Source organism: Oncorhynchus masou, chromosome 9 (genome assembly GCF_036934945.1).
Source record: "Oncorhynchus masou masou isolate Uvic2021 chromosome 9, UVic_Omas_1.1, whole genome shotgun sequence".
Lineage (NCBI taxonomy): Eukaryota > Metazoa > Chordata > Actinopteri > Salmoniformes > Salmonidae > Oncorhynchus > Oncorhynchus masou.
Window position 1 is genome coordinate 16,679,378 of NC_088220.1, and position 18,251 is coordinate 16,697,628.

Below are 18,251 nucleotides of genomic sequence, written 5' to 3' on the forward strand. Positions count from 1 at the left end.
TGGAACGAATTGCAAAAATCCCTGAAGTTGGAGACTTTTATCTCCCTCACCAACTTCAAACATGTGCTATCTGAGCAGCTAACCGATCGCTGCAGCTGTACATAGTCTATTGGTAAATAGCCCACCCTTTTTCACCTACCTCATCCCCACACTGTTTTTATTTATTTACTTTTCTGCTCTTTTGCACACCAGTATCTCTACCTGTACATGACCATCTGATCACCCACTGCCTACACTCGCCCAAGTGGTGGAATCGACGACAGGGAAGGATCTGATCTTTCCGGATTGGCTAGCTAGCTTGCTAGCAGGCTGCGGTTCCCCATAGCTACGTAGTTGTTTGCTTGATGTAGGAGCGATGTGGTCCTTTTTTGCTCGGGATCCAGTCAAAGACTTTAATTATGACATTTTACCGGACACGCAAGACAAGTCCGGAATATGGACACTGCATCGAGGCAAGCGAAAGGTAAATACAATAGTGGGGGCAGAAATATATTTGACAGATGTCTTGTTAGCTAGCTGATACAAGGCAAGGCCTCGCTAGCTAGCTCTGACTGAGTTCAATGCAGGACACCATTCTTATTTATGGGATGAAATTGAATGTTAAATTGCCATACATGATTATCACGATGTATGTCTAATATATAGATGGCGTTGTCCGGATATTTATCGCCTAACGTTAGTTAAAACAACACGGTTAGCGAACGTAACTTGTAAGACTAGCATAGTTAATGTTAGCTATGTTTTGTTTATGCAGGGACACGTATTATCGCCACGTCAATCTCTGCTACAGTTATTAGCTAGCTAACGTTAGCTATCTAGCCACTGGTGTCACGCAAAATGCTCATGCAAAATGTATTTCGACAAACTGTCATGACAAATAATGATGTCGTTAGCACACTGTCATTCTTGTTTTGCCTGGTAGCTAGTTAGCTAACTACTAACGTTATCGGCTAATTTGTCAAAGGTTCCGCTTAGCATTGTTTGTTCCTTTTACTTATTGTTCAATGCCATGAAGATGCAATGGTGGAACCTTTGGCGTACTTGTGTAGGTGTCGTGCTGTGTTTAACCTTAAATAGGTAGCTAGTTGACTGAGACATCGTATGGTGACATGACAACAACCCTTATTGCAAGGTTCAGGATCGAACAACACCACTCCTGTGATTGAAGTCTGGCCTCACCAGGGAGACTAACTTAATCTCCCCTAAGTCACAATAACATCACCGCTAAACCTCAATAACATCTCTATGGATCATGACATTGTCACATTTTGACATCTCCTTAGACGGGTGGGGAACCACTATCGGTGTTTGTGTACGAGGTATCAACAGGGACAGAGGAACAGACCCAGCTAGCCAAGGCAGCGTTCAAACGTATGAAGACCCTCCGACATCCCAACATCCTGGCCTATGTAGATGGATTGGAGGTGTGTGTCTGTGTGTATTTCCTACCAAATGCAAATAACATCACAATTTAGTTGATATTTAAAACAATCATTCTGTCACCATTTTCTCAGTCTTCTGTATTTGTTTTTCTTGTAATTGTTTTTCATGCAGAGTGTGGTGAGTATCAAGGACTGAATCAGTTAGTTCCCATGTCTCTTCTAGAGAGAAACAGTAGCTAGTGTACTAACTATATAATAGAACCATACTTAAGACTAATGCACATTTTAACAATGTCATTGTGAATGCATTAATGTTGTCTCTTTCTGGTGCGTTGCAGACAGAGAAGAGCCTGTACCTGGTCACAGAGCAGGTCACCCCCCTGGCAGCCCACCTGAAGGCCCAGTCAGAGAGGGGGGGCTCTGGAGAGCTGGAGGTGTCCTGGGGCCTGCATCAGACTGTGGTCAGTAGACTGGAGGGGAAATGAGTGCTCTGATTTCCTGATGTTTCTTTATGTTGAGTGCTGCTTGTCCTTTATCAATCCTCTTCCACCTCTACTCCATTATCCTCCTCCTTCCTCTCTATCAATCTCTTACTCAATGGAAAGATGACTCCATCTTGTCTTAGAAGGCACTTATATATTAATCACACAGTACTGAATGTTCTCTAAACACCAGCCTGAAAGGCTGGTAGGAAGTCACATCAGCTGCTACAGAGTTAAACAGGTTCACAGATACATTATAAGTGTGTCCCCGGCCCAGAATGGCGTCAAACTTTAACCATACCATTCAACAGGTCAAAGGTAGAGCATCAGTACTCAGTTACAACAGATGATTCTAGACAAACTTTCCTCAAAGGAATACATCTCTCTGAGTCTTCCTACACTTAAATTTATGTTTATTACATATCAATCTATACCAAATCAAATTCAGGCAAATAATTAGTCCATTGTTATGGGGAATTATTTGATTATCTCTCACACTCTATTTCCCCCCCTGTAGAAAGCCCTTAGTTTCCTGGTGAATGACTGCCACCTCCTCCACAACAACCTGGGTATCTGGGCTGTGTTTGTGGACCGAGCCGGAGAATGGAAGCTTGGCGGTCTGGACTACATGACCCCAGAGAACGGGGACGCCTCCACATCACTACCCTCCGCCAAAGCTATTCACCCTGAAATGGATAAATACGACGCCCCTGAATCACCAAACAGTGGAGAGAAATGGTGAGGCGGACAGAGAATAAGTTAAGAATGAAAGACTGATTTCATGAAAAATTGTCTTCCTGGGATCTCCCATACAAAGGTTTTAGTTCAATGCTTGATGTAGTCTGAAGATAGACAATACAAATATGAAGTGAGTCCATCTCTCTGTGCTCAAGGGCTGGGGATGTGTGGCGGCTGGGCTGTCTGATCTGGGAAGTGTTCAATGGTCCACTTCCCCGAGCCTCCTCCCTACGCTCCCTTGGAAAGGTACCCCCCTCTCCCACCCTTTACCTTCTAACATTTTACCAGAGCATCACACATTTTAAGAAAATCCTAAAGTGATTCTAATGTCCTCCAGTCAAAAAGAATCTAAGATCATGAATTAATTGGAAGTGATGTGAAACGTATTATGGTTTGTTGTCCCTCAGATCCCTAAAGCATTGGTGCCACACTACTGTGAGCTGGTGGGGGCCAATGCCAGGGCCCGGCCTAACCCAGCCCGTTTCCTGCAAAACTGCAGAGCTCCCGGAGGATTCCTTAGCAACAGCTTCGTTGAGAGCAACCTTTTCCTAGAGGAGATCCAGGTGTGATTCCGGACCCCTGTCCTGATATAGAAAAAGCTTGACACATTAGAGGTGACACAGCTCTCATTGAAATATGTTGACTTACCGATAAAACATTTTATTCAGTGAAATCTATCTTATCTATTCAATCTGATCCAGATCAAAGACCCAGCAGAGAAGCAGCAGTTCTTTCAGGACCTGAGTGAGAACCTGGACTCATTCCCAGAGGACTTCTGTAAGCACAAGGTGCTGCCACAGCTACTCACTGCCTTTGAGTTTGGCAACGCCGGTGCTGTCGTCCTCACACCTCTGTTTAAGGTATGTGTGCTGTGGAGGCAGAGAGGAGGGATGCTTTTGGCAACTAATCATCTCCCACCTTCCAATCAATCAAATGTATTTTGTAAAGCCTTTTTTTTTTACATCAGTAGGTGACACAACAGATACCCATCCAACCAGGCAGAATATAAACCCCCCCCCCCCCCCCACACCACCAAGGGGATGTCAAAAGACCACTAACCCACCTCAGGATCCCGAGAGGGCAGAACATTTTCCATGTCTCTTTCTTTGTCTCTGTCAGGTGGGGAAGTTCCTGTCTGCGGAGGAGTACCAGCAGAAGATCATTCCTGTCATTGTGAAGATGTTCTCTTCTACAGACCGGGCCATGAGGATACGACTGCTTCAACAGGTACAGAATACCACACATCAGAGTACAGAGACGGCCATTACACCAGAATGAGTGTTTGCTGCAGAACCCTTGTTTCATTCCTCTTTCCAACCCCATCCTCATCTCTCTTTCCTTCAGATGGAGCAGTTTGTTCAGTATCTAAACGATGCAGCGGTGAACTCGCAGATCTTCCCTCATGTCGTTCATGGTTTCACAGACACAAACCCAGCCATCAGAGAACAGACTGTCAAGGTATAACTGGCTCACCAACTCTGTCAGACTTATGCTCACAAGACCAGGTGGCTTCACTCACTTCTTTATTCAAGTGGAACTGAAAGTATACCTTCCCTGTGGTTAATGGTGTTCCCAAAGGTCTGTTCTTGTTGTTAAATGGTTTTTATGCCTCTTTCTGTTCTCTCCTTCTCCCAGTCCATGCTGCTGCTGGCCCCCAAGCTGAATGAGAGTAATCTGAATCAGGAGCTGATGAGGCACTTTGCACGGCTGCAGGCGAGAGACGAGCAGGGACCAATCCGCTGCAACACCACCGTGTGCCTGGGAAAGATCGCCCCCTACCTCAACGCTGGGGTAACTCACCTGCTTTCTCTCTCTCACTCCATAGATCTATAGATGGAATGGGTTGTATTTACAATGGTGTTTGTTCTTCACTGGTTGTCCTTTTCTTGTGGCAACAAATCTTGCTGCTGTGATGGCACACTGATATTTCATCCAATGGATATGGTTTATCAAAAATTGGATTTGTTTTCAAATTTGTGCGTCTGTGTAATCTGAGGGAAATATGTGTCTCTTCGGGCAGGAGGTTAGGAAGTGTGTACATTGGGCAGGAGGTTAGGAAGTGCAGCTCAGTTTCCACCTCATTTTGTGGGCAGTGTGCACATAGCTTGTCTTCTCTTGAGAGCCAGGTCTGCCTACAAGACTATGCTCACGGAGTCTGTACATAGTCAAAGCTGTCCTTAATTAAGTTCGGGTCAGTCACAGTGGTCAGGTATTCTGCCACAGTGTATGTACTCTCTGTTTAGGGCCAAATAGCATTCTAGTTTGCTCTGATTTTAAGTAAATTCTTTCCAATGTGTCAAGGAATATATTTTTTGTTTTCTTGTGATTTGGTTGGTTCTAATGGTGTTGCTGTCCTGGGGCTCTGTGGGGTCTGTTTGTGAACAGAGCCCCAGGACGAGGGCTGTTGCGGTGACCGTATTACCACTACACAGGCGGTCACGAGTCCATGAAGGCAGTCAAATTCCACGTGACAGTTTAGTCACGGTAATTAGGCTTCTCCAAGCTCTGATGCTGCTGATGGTCATTGGTAGCCTACCAAACTTGCTAACTGCCTGGTATTCAGTGTAGTTATTCCCTCCACAAGGCAATCAAACAAGCGAAATGCCGGGAAACGGGGACAAAGTGGAGTCGCAATTCAACGGCTCAGACATGAGACGTATGTGGCAGGGTCTACAGGAAATCAGACTACAAAAGGAAAACCAGCCACGTCATGGACACCGACGTCACACTTCCAGACAAACTAAACACCTTTGTCCACTTTGATGATAACACAGTGGAAACAGGGACAAAGATGGTTTTAAACAAGATATTTTGTCACAAAAAGATACTCGACTATGCATATAATTGATAGCTTTCGAAAGAAAACAATTCAACGGCTCAGGACAAGACGCATCCAGGACGATTTTTGATGTGTCATTTCCCCAAGGGTCTGCAGCACGTATTTGAATATCATTGGAAGATTGACAAAGAGACCAAACCAGTCCCACGTCCTCATGGACATTTTTCCATGGAATTTAGAGAAGAATCACACTTCCAGACAAACAATGAAACATTTGTCCACTTTGATGATAACAACAGTGCCACTGTTTGCGACCCAGGTTAAGAAAAGGACTGCACATTATTTTCCTTCTCCTTCAGAAATCCGACGTTATGTAAAACATTTAAACTGGATTGGGGAGTTAACCCTCGCAAGGCTGCTGGCCCAGGCGGCATCCCTAGCCATGTCCTCAGATCATGCGCAGACCAGATGGCTGGTGTGTATACGGACATATTCAACCGCTCCCTATCCCAGTCTGCTGTTCCCACATGCTTCAAGATGGCCACCATTGTTCCTGTACCCAAGAAGGCAAAGATACCTGAACTAAATGACTACCGCCCTGTAGCACTCACTTCTGTCATCATGAAGTGCTTTGAGAGACTAGTCAAGGATCATATCACCTCCACCTTACCGGCCACCCTAGACCCACTTCAGTTTGCATACCGCCCCAACAGGTCCAAAGACGACGCAATCCCCATCACACTGCCCTATCCCATCTGGACGAGGAATACCTATGTAAGAATGCTGTTCATTGACTACAGCTCAGCATTCATTCAACACCATAGTACCCCCCCAAGCTCATCATCAAGCTGGAGGCCCTGGGTCTCAAACCCGCCCTGTGCAATTGGGTCCTGGACTTTCTGACGGGCCTCCCCAGGTGGTGAAGGTAGGAAACATCTCCACTTCGATGACCCTCAACACTGGGCCCCCACAAGGATGCGTGCTCAGCCCCCACCTGTTCTCCCAGTTCACTCATGACTACTTGGCCACACACGCCTCCAACTCAATCATCAAGTTGGCAGATGACACAACAGTAGTGGGCTTGATTACCAATAACGACGAGAGTGTGGTGTCAGATAAACAACCTCTCACTCAACGTCAACAAAACAAAGGAGTCATGGACTTCAGGAAACAGCAGTGCGAGCACCCGCCTATCCACATCGATGAGACAGCAGTGGAGAAGGTGGAAAGATTTAAGTTCCTCGGCGTACACACCACAGTTAAACTGAAATGGTTCACCCACACAGACCGTGTGGTGAAGAAGGCGCAATAGCGAATCTTCAACCTCAGGAGGCTGAATAAATGTGGCTTGTCACCCAAAACCCAGACTAACTTTTACAGATGCACAATCGAGAGTGTCCTGTCAGGCTTTATCACCGCCTGGTATGGCAACTGCACCGCCCTCAACCGCAAGGCTCTCCAGAGGGTAGTAAGGTCTGCACAACGCATCACCGGAGGCAAACTACCTGCTCTCCATGACACCTACATCACCCGACGTCACAGGAATGCTAAAAAGATCAAGGACAACAACCACCCGATCCACTGCCTGTTCACACCACTACCAACCAGAAGGCGAGGTCAGTACAGGTGCATCAAAGCTGGGACCGAGAGACTTGAAAAAAAGCTTCTATTCAATGCCATCAGACTGTTAAATAGCCATCACTAGCACAGAGGGGCTGCTGTCTGCATTGAGACCCAATCACTGGCCACTTTAAAAATGGATCACTAGTCACTTTAAACAATGCCACTTTAACAATGTTTACATATCTTACATTACTCATATCATATGTATATACTGTATTTTATAGCATCTATTGCACCTTGCCAATGCCGCTCGGCCATCGCTAATCCATCTAATTATATGTACATATTCTCATTCACCACTTTTTAGATTTGGTGTTTATTAGGTAGTTGTTGGGAAATTATTAGATTACTTGTTAGATATTACTGCACTGTCGGAACTAGAAGCACAATCATTTCGCTACACTTGCATTAACATCTGCTAATATACACTGCTCAAAAAATAAAGGGAACACTAAAATAACACATCCTAGATCTGAATGAATGAAATATTCTTATTAAATACTTTTTTCTTTGCATAGTTGAATGTGCTGACAACAAAATCACACAAATTATCAATGGAAATCAAATGTATCAACCCATGGAGGTCTGGATTTGGAGTCACACTCAAAATTAAAGTGTAAAACCACACTACAGGCTGATCCAACTTTGATGTAATGTCCTTAAAACAAGTCAATGAGGCTCAGTAGTGTGTGTGTGTGGCCTCCACGTGCCTGTATGACCTCCCTACAACTCCTGGACAGTCTGTGGTACAAGAGCGAGACATGATGTCCCAGATGGGCGGGCCAGTCCATAGCATTAATGCCTTCCTCTTGCAGGAACTGCTGACACACACCAGCCACATGAGGCATCATTGTCTTCATTAGGAGGAACAGGGCCAACCGCACCAGCATATGGTCTCACATGAGGTATAGGATCTCATCTCGGTACCTAATGGCAGTCAGGCTACCTCTGGCGGCACATGGAGGGCTGTGCCGCCCCCCCCCCAAAGAAATGCCACCCCACACCATGACACCCACCGCCAAACCGGTCATGCTGGAGGATGTTGCAGGCAGCAGAACCTTCTCCACGGCGTCTCCAGACTGTCACGTCTGTAACGTGCTCAGTGTGAACCTGCTTTCATCTGTGGAGAGCACAGGGCGCCAGTGGAGAATTTGCCAATCTTGGTGTTCTCTGGCAAATGCGAAACGTCCTGCACGGTTTTGGGCTGTAAGCACAACCCCCACCTGTGGATGTTGGGCCCTCATACCACCCTCATGGAGTCTGTTTCTGACCGTTTGAGCAGACACATGCACATTTGTGGCCTGCTGGAGGTCATTTTGCAGGGCTCTGGCAGTGCTCCTCCTTGCACAAAGACGGAGGTAGCGGTCCTGCTGCTGGGTTGTTGCCCTCCTACGGCCTCCTCCACGTCTCCTGATGTACTGGCCTGTCTCCTGGTAGCGCCTCCATGCTCTGGACACTACGTTGACAGACACAGCAAACCTTCTTGCCACAGCTCGCATTGATGTACCATCCTGGATGAGCTGCACTACCTGAGCCACTTGTGTGGGTTGTGGACTCTGTCTCATGCTACCACTAGAGTGAAAGCACCGCCAGCATTCAAAAGTGACCAAAACATCAGCCAGGAAGCATAGGAACTGAGAAGTGGTCTGTGGTCACCACCTGCAGAACCACTGCTTTATTTGGGGTGTCTTGCTAATTGCCTATAATTTCCACCTGTTGTCTATTCCATTTGCACAACAGCATGTGAAATTTATTGTCAATCGGTGTTGCTTCCTAGGTGGACAGTTTGATTTCACAGAAGCGTGATTGACTTGGAGTTACATTGTGTTGTTTAAGTGTTGCCTTTATTTTTTTGAGCAGTGTATATGTGTCCAATAAAATGTGATTTGATTTGTTGCGCAACATTTCAATAGGCTATGCAATTGCGTGAGAAAAATGATGAGAATGATGATCCGTTTTCTATAGGCTAGGTCTATTATATTTATTCATCAGCTTTCTTAATATTAAGCACGTAGGCTATACTCTTGTTGTAAATACAGTGCCTTGCGAAAGTATTCGGCCCCCTTGAACTTTGCAACCTTTTGCCACATTTCAGGCTTCAAACATAAAGATATAAAACTCTATTTTTTTGTGAAGAATCAACAACAAGTGGGACACAATCATGAAGTGGAACGACATTTATTGTATATTTCAAACTTTTTTAACAAATCAAAAACTGAAAAATTGGGCGTGCAAAATTATTAAGCCCCCTTAAGTTAATACTTTGTAGCGCCACCTTTTGCTGCAATTACAGCTGTAAGTTGCTTGGGGTATGTCTCTATCAGTTTTGCAAAACAGCTCGAGCTCAGTGAGGTTGGATGGAGAGCATTTGTGAACAGCAGTTTTCAGTTCTTTCCACAGATTCTCGATTGGATTCAGGTCTGGACATTGACTTGGCCATTCTAACACCTGGATATGTTTATTTTTGAACCATTCCATTGTAGATTTTGCTTTATGTTTTGGATCATTGTCTTGTTGGAAGACAAATCTCTGTCCCAGTCTCAGGTCTTTTGCAGACTCCAGGTTTTCTTCCAGAATGGTCCTGTATTTGGCTCCATCCATCTTCCCATCAATTTTAACCATCTTCCCTGTCCCTGCTGATGAAAAGCAGGCCCAAACCATGATGCTGCCACCACCATGTTTGACAGTGGGGAAGGTGTGATCAGGGTGATGAGCTGTGATCAGGGTGATGAGCTGTGTTGCTTTTACGCCAAACATAACGTTTTGCATTGTTGCCAAAAAGTTCAATTTTGGTTTCATCTGACCAGAGCACCTTCTTCTACATGTTTGGTGTGTCTCCCAGGTGGCTTGTGGCAAACTTTAAACAACACTTTTTATGGATATCTTTAAGAAATGGCTTTCTTCTTGCCACTCTTCCATAAAGGCCAGATTTGTGCAATATACGACTGATTGTTGTCCTATGGACAGAGTCTCCCACCTCAGCTGTAGATCTCTGCAGTTCATCCAGAGAGATCATGGGCCTCTTGGCTGCATCTCTGATCAGTCTTCTCCTTGTTTGAGCTGAAAGTTTAGAGGGACGGCCAGGTCTTGGTAGATTTGCAGTCGTCTGATACTCCTTCCATTTCAATATTATCGCTTGCACAGTGCTCCTTGGGATGTTTAAAGCTTGGGAAATCTTTTGGTATCCAAATCCGGCTTTAAACTTCTTCACAACAGTATCTCGGACCTGCCTGGTGTGTTCCTTGTTCTTCATGATGCTCTCTGCGCTTTTAACGGACCTCTGAGATTATCACAGTGCAGGTGCATTTATACGGAGACTTGATTACACACAGGTGGATTGTATTTATCATCATTAGTCATTTAGGTCAACATTGGATCATTCAGATATCCTCACTGAACTTCTGGAGAGAGTTTGCTGCACTGAAAGTAAAGGGACTGAATAATTTTGAACGCCCAATTTATCAGTTTTTGATTTGTTAAAAAAGTTTGAAATATCCAATAAATGTTGTTCCACTTCATGATTGTGTCCCACTTGTTGTTGATTCTTCACAAAAAAATACAGTTTTATATCTTTATGTTTGAAGCCTGAAATGTGGCAAAAGGTCGCAAAGTTCAAGGGGGCCGAATACTTTCGCAAGGCACTGTATAACCAACCAGGCTGGCATGAAAATAAACCACGGGAAAAGCGTCCCCCTTTCGCTATTTAAGTGCATAGGTGACATGTATTTTTCCAGCTGCCACTGTTGTGCAGGATAATGGTCCATTCTAAATCCAAGTTAATTTCACACACACACTAAATAATATATGTAAAGATGAGATTAAATCAAGAATATATAGCCTATCACTTATGAATGATGCCCAGCATAAGAAACCAAGCCTTTTTTTGCGACTTTTTCTAAACATAGTCGCACACCTCATGTAGCCTAGCCCATAGGCCTATATGTTTGTATCACAACTAAAGTGGCCAAATAACTTATTAAAATTAAGAACATTAATCCGCTTTACAAGGGGTGTAGAGCCTAACATAAGCAGCGTGGGAGTTTCAAGTTTGGGGAAGATGGATTTTCACCATAAATGCACCTTTTATAATAAAAGCATTACATGCATAATTGCATTTGCGGTCACTTTTGATAATGGTGTTTTCCACTGAGATTTTTTTTACACCTTTATTTAACTAGGCAAGTCAGTTAAGAACACATTCTTATTTTCAATGACGGCCTATGAACGGTGGGTTAACCTGTTGAGTCGCGCAATCCCGGATCCGGGATTCTATTTATAGCCTCAAGCTCATTAGCATAACGCAACGTTAACTATTCATGAAAATGGCAAATGAAATGAAATAAATATTTGCTCTCAAGCTTAGACTTTTGTTAACAACACTGTCATCTCAGATTTTCAAAATATGCTTTTCAACCATAGCTAAACAAGCATTTGTGTAAGAGTATTGATTGCTAACATAGCTATAAGCCTAGAATTCAGCCAGCAACATTTTCACAAAAACAAGAAAATAATTCAAATAAAATCATTTACCTTTGAAGAACTTCAGATGTTTTCAATGAGGAGACTCTCAGTTAGATAGCAAATGTTCAGTTTTTCAAAAAAATATTATTTGTGTAGGACAAATCGTTTTGTTCACGTTTGGCTATGAAAAAAACCTGTATACAAGCTCATTAGCATAATGTAACGTTAACGATTTCTGAAAATCGCAAATAAAATAAAAATAATGCGTCTGCTCTCAAGCTTAGCCTTTTCTTAACAACACTGTCATCTCAGATTTTCAAAATATGCTTTTGAACCATAGCTATTCACTAATTTGTGTAAGAGTATGCTAAGCTAGCTTAGCATTTTGAGTAGCATTTAGCACGGAACATTTTCACAAAAACCAGATAACCAAATAAATAAAATCATTTACCTTTGAAGAGCTTCGGATGTTTTCAATGAGGAGACTCAGTTACATAGCAAATGTTCAGTTTTTCATGAAAGAATCTTTGTGTAGGAGAAATCGCTCCGTTTTGTACATCACATTTGGCTACCGAAACGAACCGAAAATTCAGTCACCAACAACGTCAAACTTTTTCCGAATTAACTCCATAATATCGACTGAAACATGGCAAACGTTGTTTGGAATCAATCCTCAAGGTGTTTTTTCACATATCTCTTCATTGATATATCGTTCGTGGAAGCCTGCTTTCTTCTCTGAATTCCATGGAAAAATACTTGCAGCTGAGGTTTGCGCACCAATTTCGGCGCAGGACACCGGGCGGACACCTGGTAAATGTGGTCTCTTATGGTCAATCGTCCAATGATATGCCTACAAATACGTCACAATGCTGCAGACACCTTGGGGAAACGACAGAAAGGGCAGGCTCATTCATCTCGCATTCACAGCCATATAAGGAGACAATGGAAAACGGAGCCTCAAAAATCCTGCTGATTTCCTGGATGCCGTTTAATCTTGGTTTTGCCTGTAGCTCACGTTCTAGGGCACGCACAGAGAATATCTTTGCAGTTCTGGAAACCTCAGAGTGTTTTCTTTCCAAAGCTATCAAATTATATGCATAGTCGAGCATCTTTTTGTGACAAAATATTGCGCTTAAAACGGGCACGTCTTTTTATCCAAAAATGATATAGCGCCCCTAGAGTTTCAAGAGGTTAACTGTCTTGTTCAGGGGCAGAACGACAGATTTTTACCTTGTCTGCTTGAGGGATTCAATCTTGCAACCTTAGTTAACTAGTCCAACGCTCTGACCACCTGATTATATTGCACACCACAAGAAGACTGCCTGTTAGCGAATGCAGTAAGCATTAAACTTATCTTAGCATTAAACTTATCTTATAAAAAAACAATCAATCATAATCACTAGTCAACCACACATGGTTGACAATATTTCTAGTTTATCTAGCGTGTCCTGCATTGCATATAATCGATGCGGTGCGTATCATTGCTCCAATGTGTACCTAACCATAAACATCAACGCCTTTCTTAAAATCAATACACAGAAGTATATATTTTTAAACCTGTATATTTCTCTAAAAGAAAAAGGCAATATTAACCAGGTGTTTGCAGTAATTATGACATAACATTGAAGGTTGTGCAATGTAAGAGGAGGGTAGCCTAGTGGTTAGAGCGTTGGACTAGTAAAAGGTTGTGAGTTGTCAAATCTGTCGTTCTGCCCCTGAACAGGCAGTTTTTCCCACGAAAATAAGAATGTGTTCTTAACTGACTTGCCTGGTTAAATAAAAGGTAAAAAAAAAAAAAAAAAATTAACATTGATAAAGGTTGTGACTTAAATGTAAAATGTAAATGTGAATATTTAGACTTATGGATGCCACCCGTTAGATAACATACGTAATGGCTCTGTATTTCACTGAAAGAATAAACATCTTGTTTTCGAGATGATGGTTTCCGGATTCTACCATATTAATGACCTAAGGCTCGTATTTCTGTGTGTTACTATGTTATAAGTCTATTATTTGATAGAGCAGTCTGACTGAGCGATGGTAGGCAGCAGCAGACTCGTAAGCATTCATTCAAACAGCACTTTCCTGCGGTTGCCAGCAGCTGTTTATGATTCAAGCCTATCAACTCCCGAGATTAGGCTGATGTAACCGATGTGAAATGGCTAGCGTTTCAAACGTCACTCGCTCTGAGACTTGGAGTAGTTATTCCCCTTGCTCTGCATGGGTAACGCTGCTTCGAGGGTGGCTGTTGTTGATGTGTTCCTGATTCGAGCCCAGGTAGGAGTGAGGAGAGGGACGGAAGCTGTACTGTTACACTGGTAATACTAAAGTGCCTATAAGAACATCCAATAGTCAAAGGTTAATGAAATACAAATGGTATAGAGAGAAATAGTCCTATAATTCCTATAATAACTACAACCTAAATCTTCTTACCTGGGAATATTGAAGACTCCTGTTAAAAGGAACCACCAGCTTTCATATGTTTTCATGTTCTGATCTTAAACGTTAGTTTTCTTACATGGCAAATATTGCACTTTTACTTTCTTCTCCAACACTTTGTTTTTGCATTATTTAAACCAAATTGAACATGTTTCATTATTTATTTGAGGCTAAATTGATTTTGATGTATTATATTAAGTTAAAATAAGTGTTCATTCAGTATTGTTGTAATTGTCATTATTACAATTACATTTTAAAAATTGGCCGACTTAATCGGCATCAGCTTTTTTTGGTCCTCCAATAATCGGTATCGGCGTTGAAAAATCATAATCGGTCGACCTCTACTTTGTACTATGGAGGCTAGTAGATTGACATAGGCTAGTGCTTTTGCTGTTAAACTGTTCGTTAGGCCTACTCATCTGTTGGCTGACAAAGTAAATGTGGACAGTTCTTTAAATCTTCAATATGCACCTAGTAATTCGATAAGGACATGCACAGTTGTGTCCCTGATGTGTCTGTCTTCACTTGTAGCCTGTGAGAAAGACCCAACCACGTGATGGAGCACTCAGGGAGAAGGGCACTATGGCCACTGGCCACAAAAGGAGGATTTTTTTTATTTTTAGGTGCATTGTTTTAGAGTGCATGTCAGAGCAAAAACCAAGCCATGAGGTCGTATGAATTGTCCATAGAGCTCCGAGACAAGATTGTGTCGGCACAGATCTGGGGAAGGATACCAAAACATTTCCGTAGCATTGAAGGTCCCCGAGAACACAATGGCCTCCATCATTCTTAAATGGAAGAAGTTTAGAACCACCAAGACTCTTCCTAGATCAGTCTCAAAGTGAGAAATCAGGGGAGAAGGGCCTTGGTCAGGGAGGTGACCGAGAACCCAATGGTCACTCTGACAGAACTCTAGAGTTCCTCTGTGGAGATGGTTGCTCTTCTGGAAGGTTCTCCCATCTTGGCAGCACTCCACCAATCAGGCTTTTATGGTAGAGTGGCCAGACTTAAGCCACTCCTCAGTAAAAGGCACATGACATCCCACTTGGAATTTGCCAGATTCTCTGGTCTGATGAAACCAAGATTGAACTCTTTGGCCTGAATGCCAAGCGTCACATCTGGAGGAAACCAGGCACCGCTCATCACTTGGCCAATACCTTCTCTACGGTGAAGGCAGCATCATGCTGTGGTGATTTTCAGCAGAAGGGACTGGGAGGCTCGTCAGGATCAAGGGAAATATGTATGGAGCAAAGTACAGAGATTCTTTATGAAAACGTGCTCAGGACCTCAGACTGAGGCGAAGGTTAACCTTCCAACAGGACAATGACCGTAAGCACGCAGCCAAGATAATGCAGGAGTGGCTTTGGGACAAGTCTCTGAATGTCCTTGATTGGCCCAGCCAGAGCCCGGACTTGAACTTGATTGAACATTTCTGGAGAGATCTGAAAATAGCTGTGCAGCGACACTCCCTATCCAGCCTGACAGAGCTTTAGAGGATCTGCATAGAAGAATGGGAGAAACTCCCCAAACACAGGTATGCCAAGCCTGTGGCGTCATACCTAAGAAGACGTGAGGCTGTAATCGGTGCGAAAGGTGCCTCAACAAAGGGTCAGAATACTTAAGGAAATGTTTTTTTAATTACATTTGCAAACATTTCTAAACACCTGTTTTTGCTTTGTCATTATGGAGAACCTTTTGAGGATCTGGGGACCCATGCCAAATCTTTTCAGTCTCTTGAGGGGGTAAAGGTGGTGTTGTGCCCTCTTCGACTGTCTTGGTGTGTTTGGACCATGATAGTTCGTTGGTGATGTGGATTCTAGTGGTGTGAGGGCGGGGGCTGTAGACTGTTCTAGTGCCCCTGCCAATTAATTGATATATTCAGTTGAAGTCGGAAGTTTACATACATTTATGTTGGAGTCATTAAAACTAGTTTTTCAACCAATCCACAAATTTCTTGTTAACAAACTATAGTTTTGGCAAGTTGGTTAGGACATCTACTTTGTGCATGACAAGTAATTTTTACAACAATTGTTTACAGAGAGATTATTTCACTTATAATTCACTATCACAATTCCAGTGGGTCAGAAGTTAACACACTAAGTTGACTGTGCTTTTAACCTCTGACTCCCCATCCCGGGTCCGGGAGCGTAATCATCGACTGACACTAATTAGCATAACGCAACGGACATAAATATTCCTAGAAAATATTCCTATTCATGAAAATCACAAGTATATTGAGACACAGCTTAGCCTTTTGTGAATCACCCTGTCATCTCAGATTTTCAAAATATGCTTTACAGCCAAAGCTAGACAAGCATTTGTGTAAGTTTATCGATAGCCTAGCATAGCATTTTGTCCAGCTCGCAGCAGGTAACTTGGTCACGGAAATCAGAAAAGCAATCAAATTAAATCGTTTACCTTTGATGAGCTTCGGATGTTTTCACTCACGAGACTCCCAGTTAGATAGCCAATGTTCCATTTTCCAAAAATATTATTTTTGTAGGTGAAATTTGTTCTTCACGTTTGGCTGAGAAATCAAACGGAAATTGCAGTCACGAAAACGCCGACCAATATTCCAAATGAGCTCCATAATATCAACAGAAGCAAACGTTGTTTATAATCAATCCTCAAGGTGTTTTTCAAATATCTATTCGATAATATATCCTCCGGGACAATTGGTTTTTCAGTAGGACCGATTGGAATAATGGCTACCTCCTGTATTTTACGCGAGAATCACTGAGCCATCAGATGACCACTTGCGCAATGTAGCTGCTTACGGATATTCTTCAACATAAATGCGTAAAACTACGTCACAATGCTGTAGACACCTTGGGGAATACGGAGAAAAAGTAATCTGGTTGATAGCCCATTCACTGCTCAATAGGGACGCATTGGAACGCAGCGCATTCAAAACATGAGGCACTTCCGGATTGGATTTTTCTCAGGCTTTCGCCTGCAATATCAGTTCTGTTATACTCACAGACAATATTTTTACAGTTTTGGAAACTTTAGAGTGTTTTCTATCCTAAGTTGTCAATTATATGCATATTCTAGCATCTTGTCCTGACACAACAGGAACATTATTTTTCCAAAAATGAAAATACTGCCCCATAGTCACAAAAGGTTAAACAGCTTGGAAAATTTCAGAAAATGATGTCATGGCTTTAGAAGCTTCTGATAGGCTAATTTACATCATTTGAGACAATTGGAGGTGTACCTGTGGATGTATTTAAAGGCCTACCTTCAAACTCAGTGCCTCTTTGCTTGACATCATGGGAAAATCAAAAGAAATCAGCCGAGTCCTCAGGGGGTAAAACAAATGTAGACCTCCACAAGTCTGGTTCATCCTTGGGAGCAATTTCCAAACGCCTGAAGGTGCCACGTTCATTTGTACAAACAATAGTATGCAGGTATAAACACTGTGGGACCACGTAGCCATCATTCCGCTCAGGATGGAGACACGTTCTGTCTCCTAGAAATGAATGTACTTTGGTGCGAAAAGTGCTAATCAATCCCAGAATAACAGCGAAGGACTTTGTGAAGATGCTGGCGGAAACCGGTACAAAAGTATCTATATCCACAGTAAAACGTGCCCTATATCGACACAACCTGAAAGGCCGGTCAGCAAGGAAGAAGCCTCTGCTCCAAAACCGCCATTAAAAAAGACAGCCTACAGTTTGCAACTGCACATAGGAACAAAGATCGTACTGGTCTGATGAAACAAAAATAGAACTGTTTGGCCATAATGACCATCGTTATGTTTGGAGGAGAAAGGGGAAGCTTGCAAGCTGAAGAACACCATCCCAACCGTGAAGGACGGGGGTGGCAGCATCATGTTGTCGGGTTGCAGGTGCACTTCACAAAATAGATGGCATCATGAGGATGGAAAATTATGTGCATGTATTGAAGCAATCTCAGACATCAGTCAGGAAGTTAAAGCTTGGTCACAAATGGGTCTTCTAAATGGACATTGACCCCAAGCATACTTCCAAAGTTGTGGCAAAATGGCTTAAAAACAACAAAGTTGAGGTATTGGAGTGGCCATCACAAAGTCCTGACTTCAATCCTATAGAACATTTGTGGGCGCAACTGAAAAAGCGTGTGCGAGCAGGGAGGCCTACAAACCTGACTCAGTTACACCAGCTCTGTCAGGAGGAATGGGACAAAATTCACCCAACTTATTGTGGGAAGCTTGTGGAAGGCTACCCGAAATGTTTGAGTCAAGGTAAACAATTTAAAGGCAATGCTACAAAATACTAATTGAGTTTGTTAACCTCCTGACCCACTGGGAACGTGATGAAAGAATTAAAAGCTGAAATAAATCACCCTCTCCTATTTTTCCTGACA

At 43.0% G+C, this 18,251-nt stretch overlaps 1 protein-coding gene across 5 annotated transcripts in view; it reads left to right on the top strand.

The window, feature by feature from the left end:
- The first annotated feature begins 284 nt into the window (after window positions 1-284).
- LOC135545576 (N-terminal kinase-like protein) overlaps window positions 285-18,251 on the top strand; it is a 28,734-nt gene continuing 10,767 nt past the window's right edge. For 3 of the 5 annotated variants that reach the window (XM_064973288.1, XM_064973289.1, XM_064973290.1), the window contains exons 1-10: window positions 285-463; window positions 1,284-1,424; window positions 1,721-1,843; window positions 2,382-2,602; window positions 2,758-2,848; window positions 3,010-3,165; window positions 3,304-3,462; window positions 3,722-3,829; window positions 3,947-4,060; window positions 4,238-4,393. In XM_064973288.1, coding sequence (XP_064829360.1) covers window positions 356-463; window positions 1,284-1,424; window positions 1,721-1,843; window positions 2,382-2,602; window positions 2,758-2,848; window positions 3,010-3,165; window positions 3,304-3,462; window positions 3,722-3,829; window positions 3,947-4,060; window positions 4,238-4,393 — 1,377 coding nt within the window. In that variant the 5' untranslated portion in view covers window positions 285-355. The remainder of the gene's footprint in view (window positions 464-1,283; window positions 1,425-1,720; window positions 1,844-2,381; window positions 2,603-2,757; window positions 2,849-3,009; window positions 3,166-3,303; window positions 3,463-3,721; window positions 3,830-3,946; window positions 4,061-4,237; window positions 4,394-18,251) is intronic. The other 2 variants (XM_064973286.1, XM_064973287.1) reach the window with 1 other exon arrangement.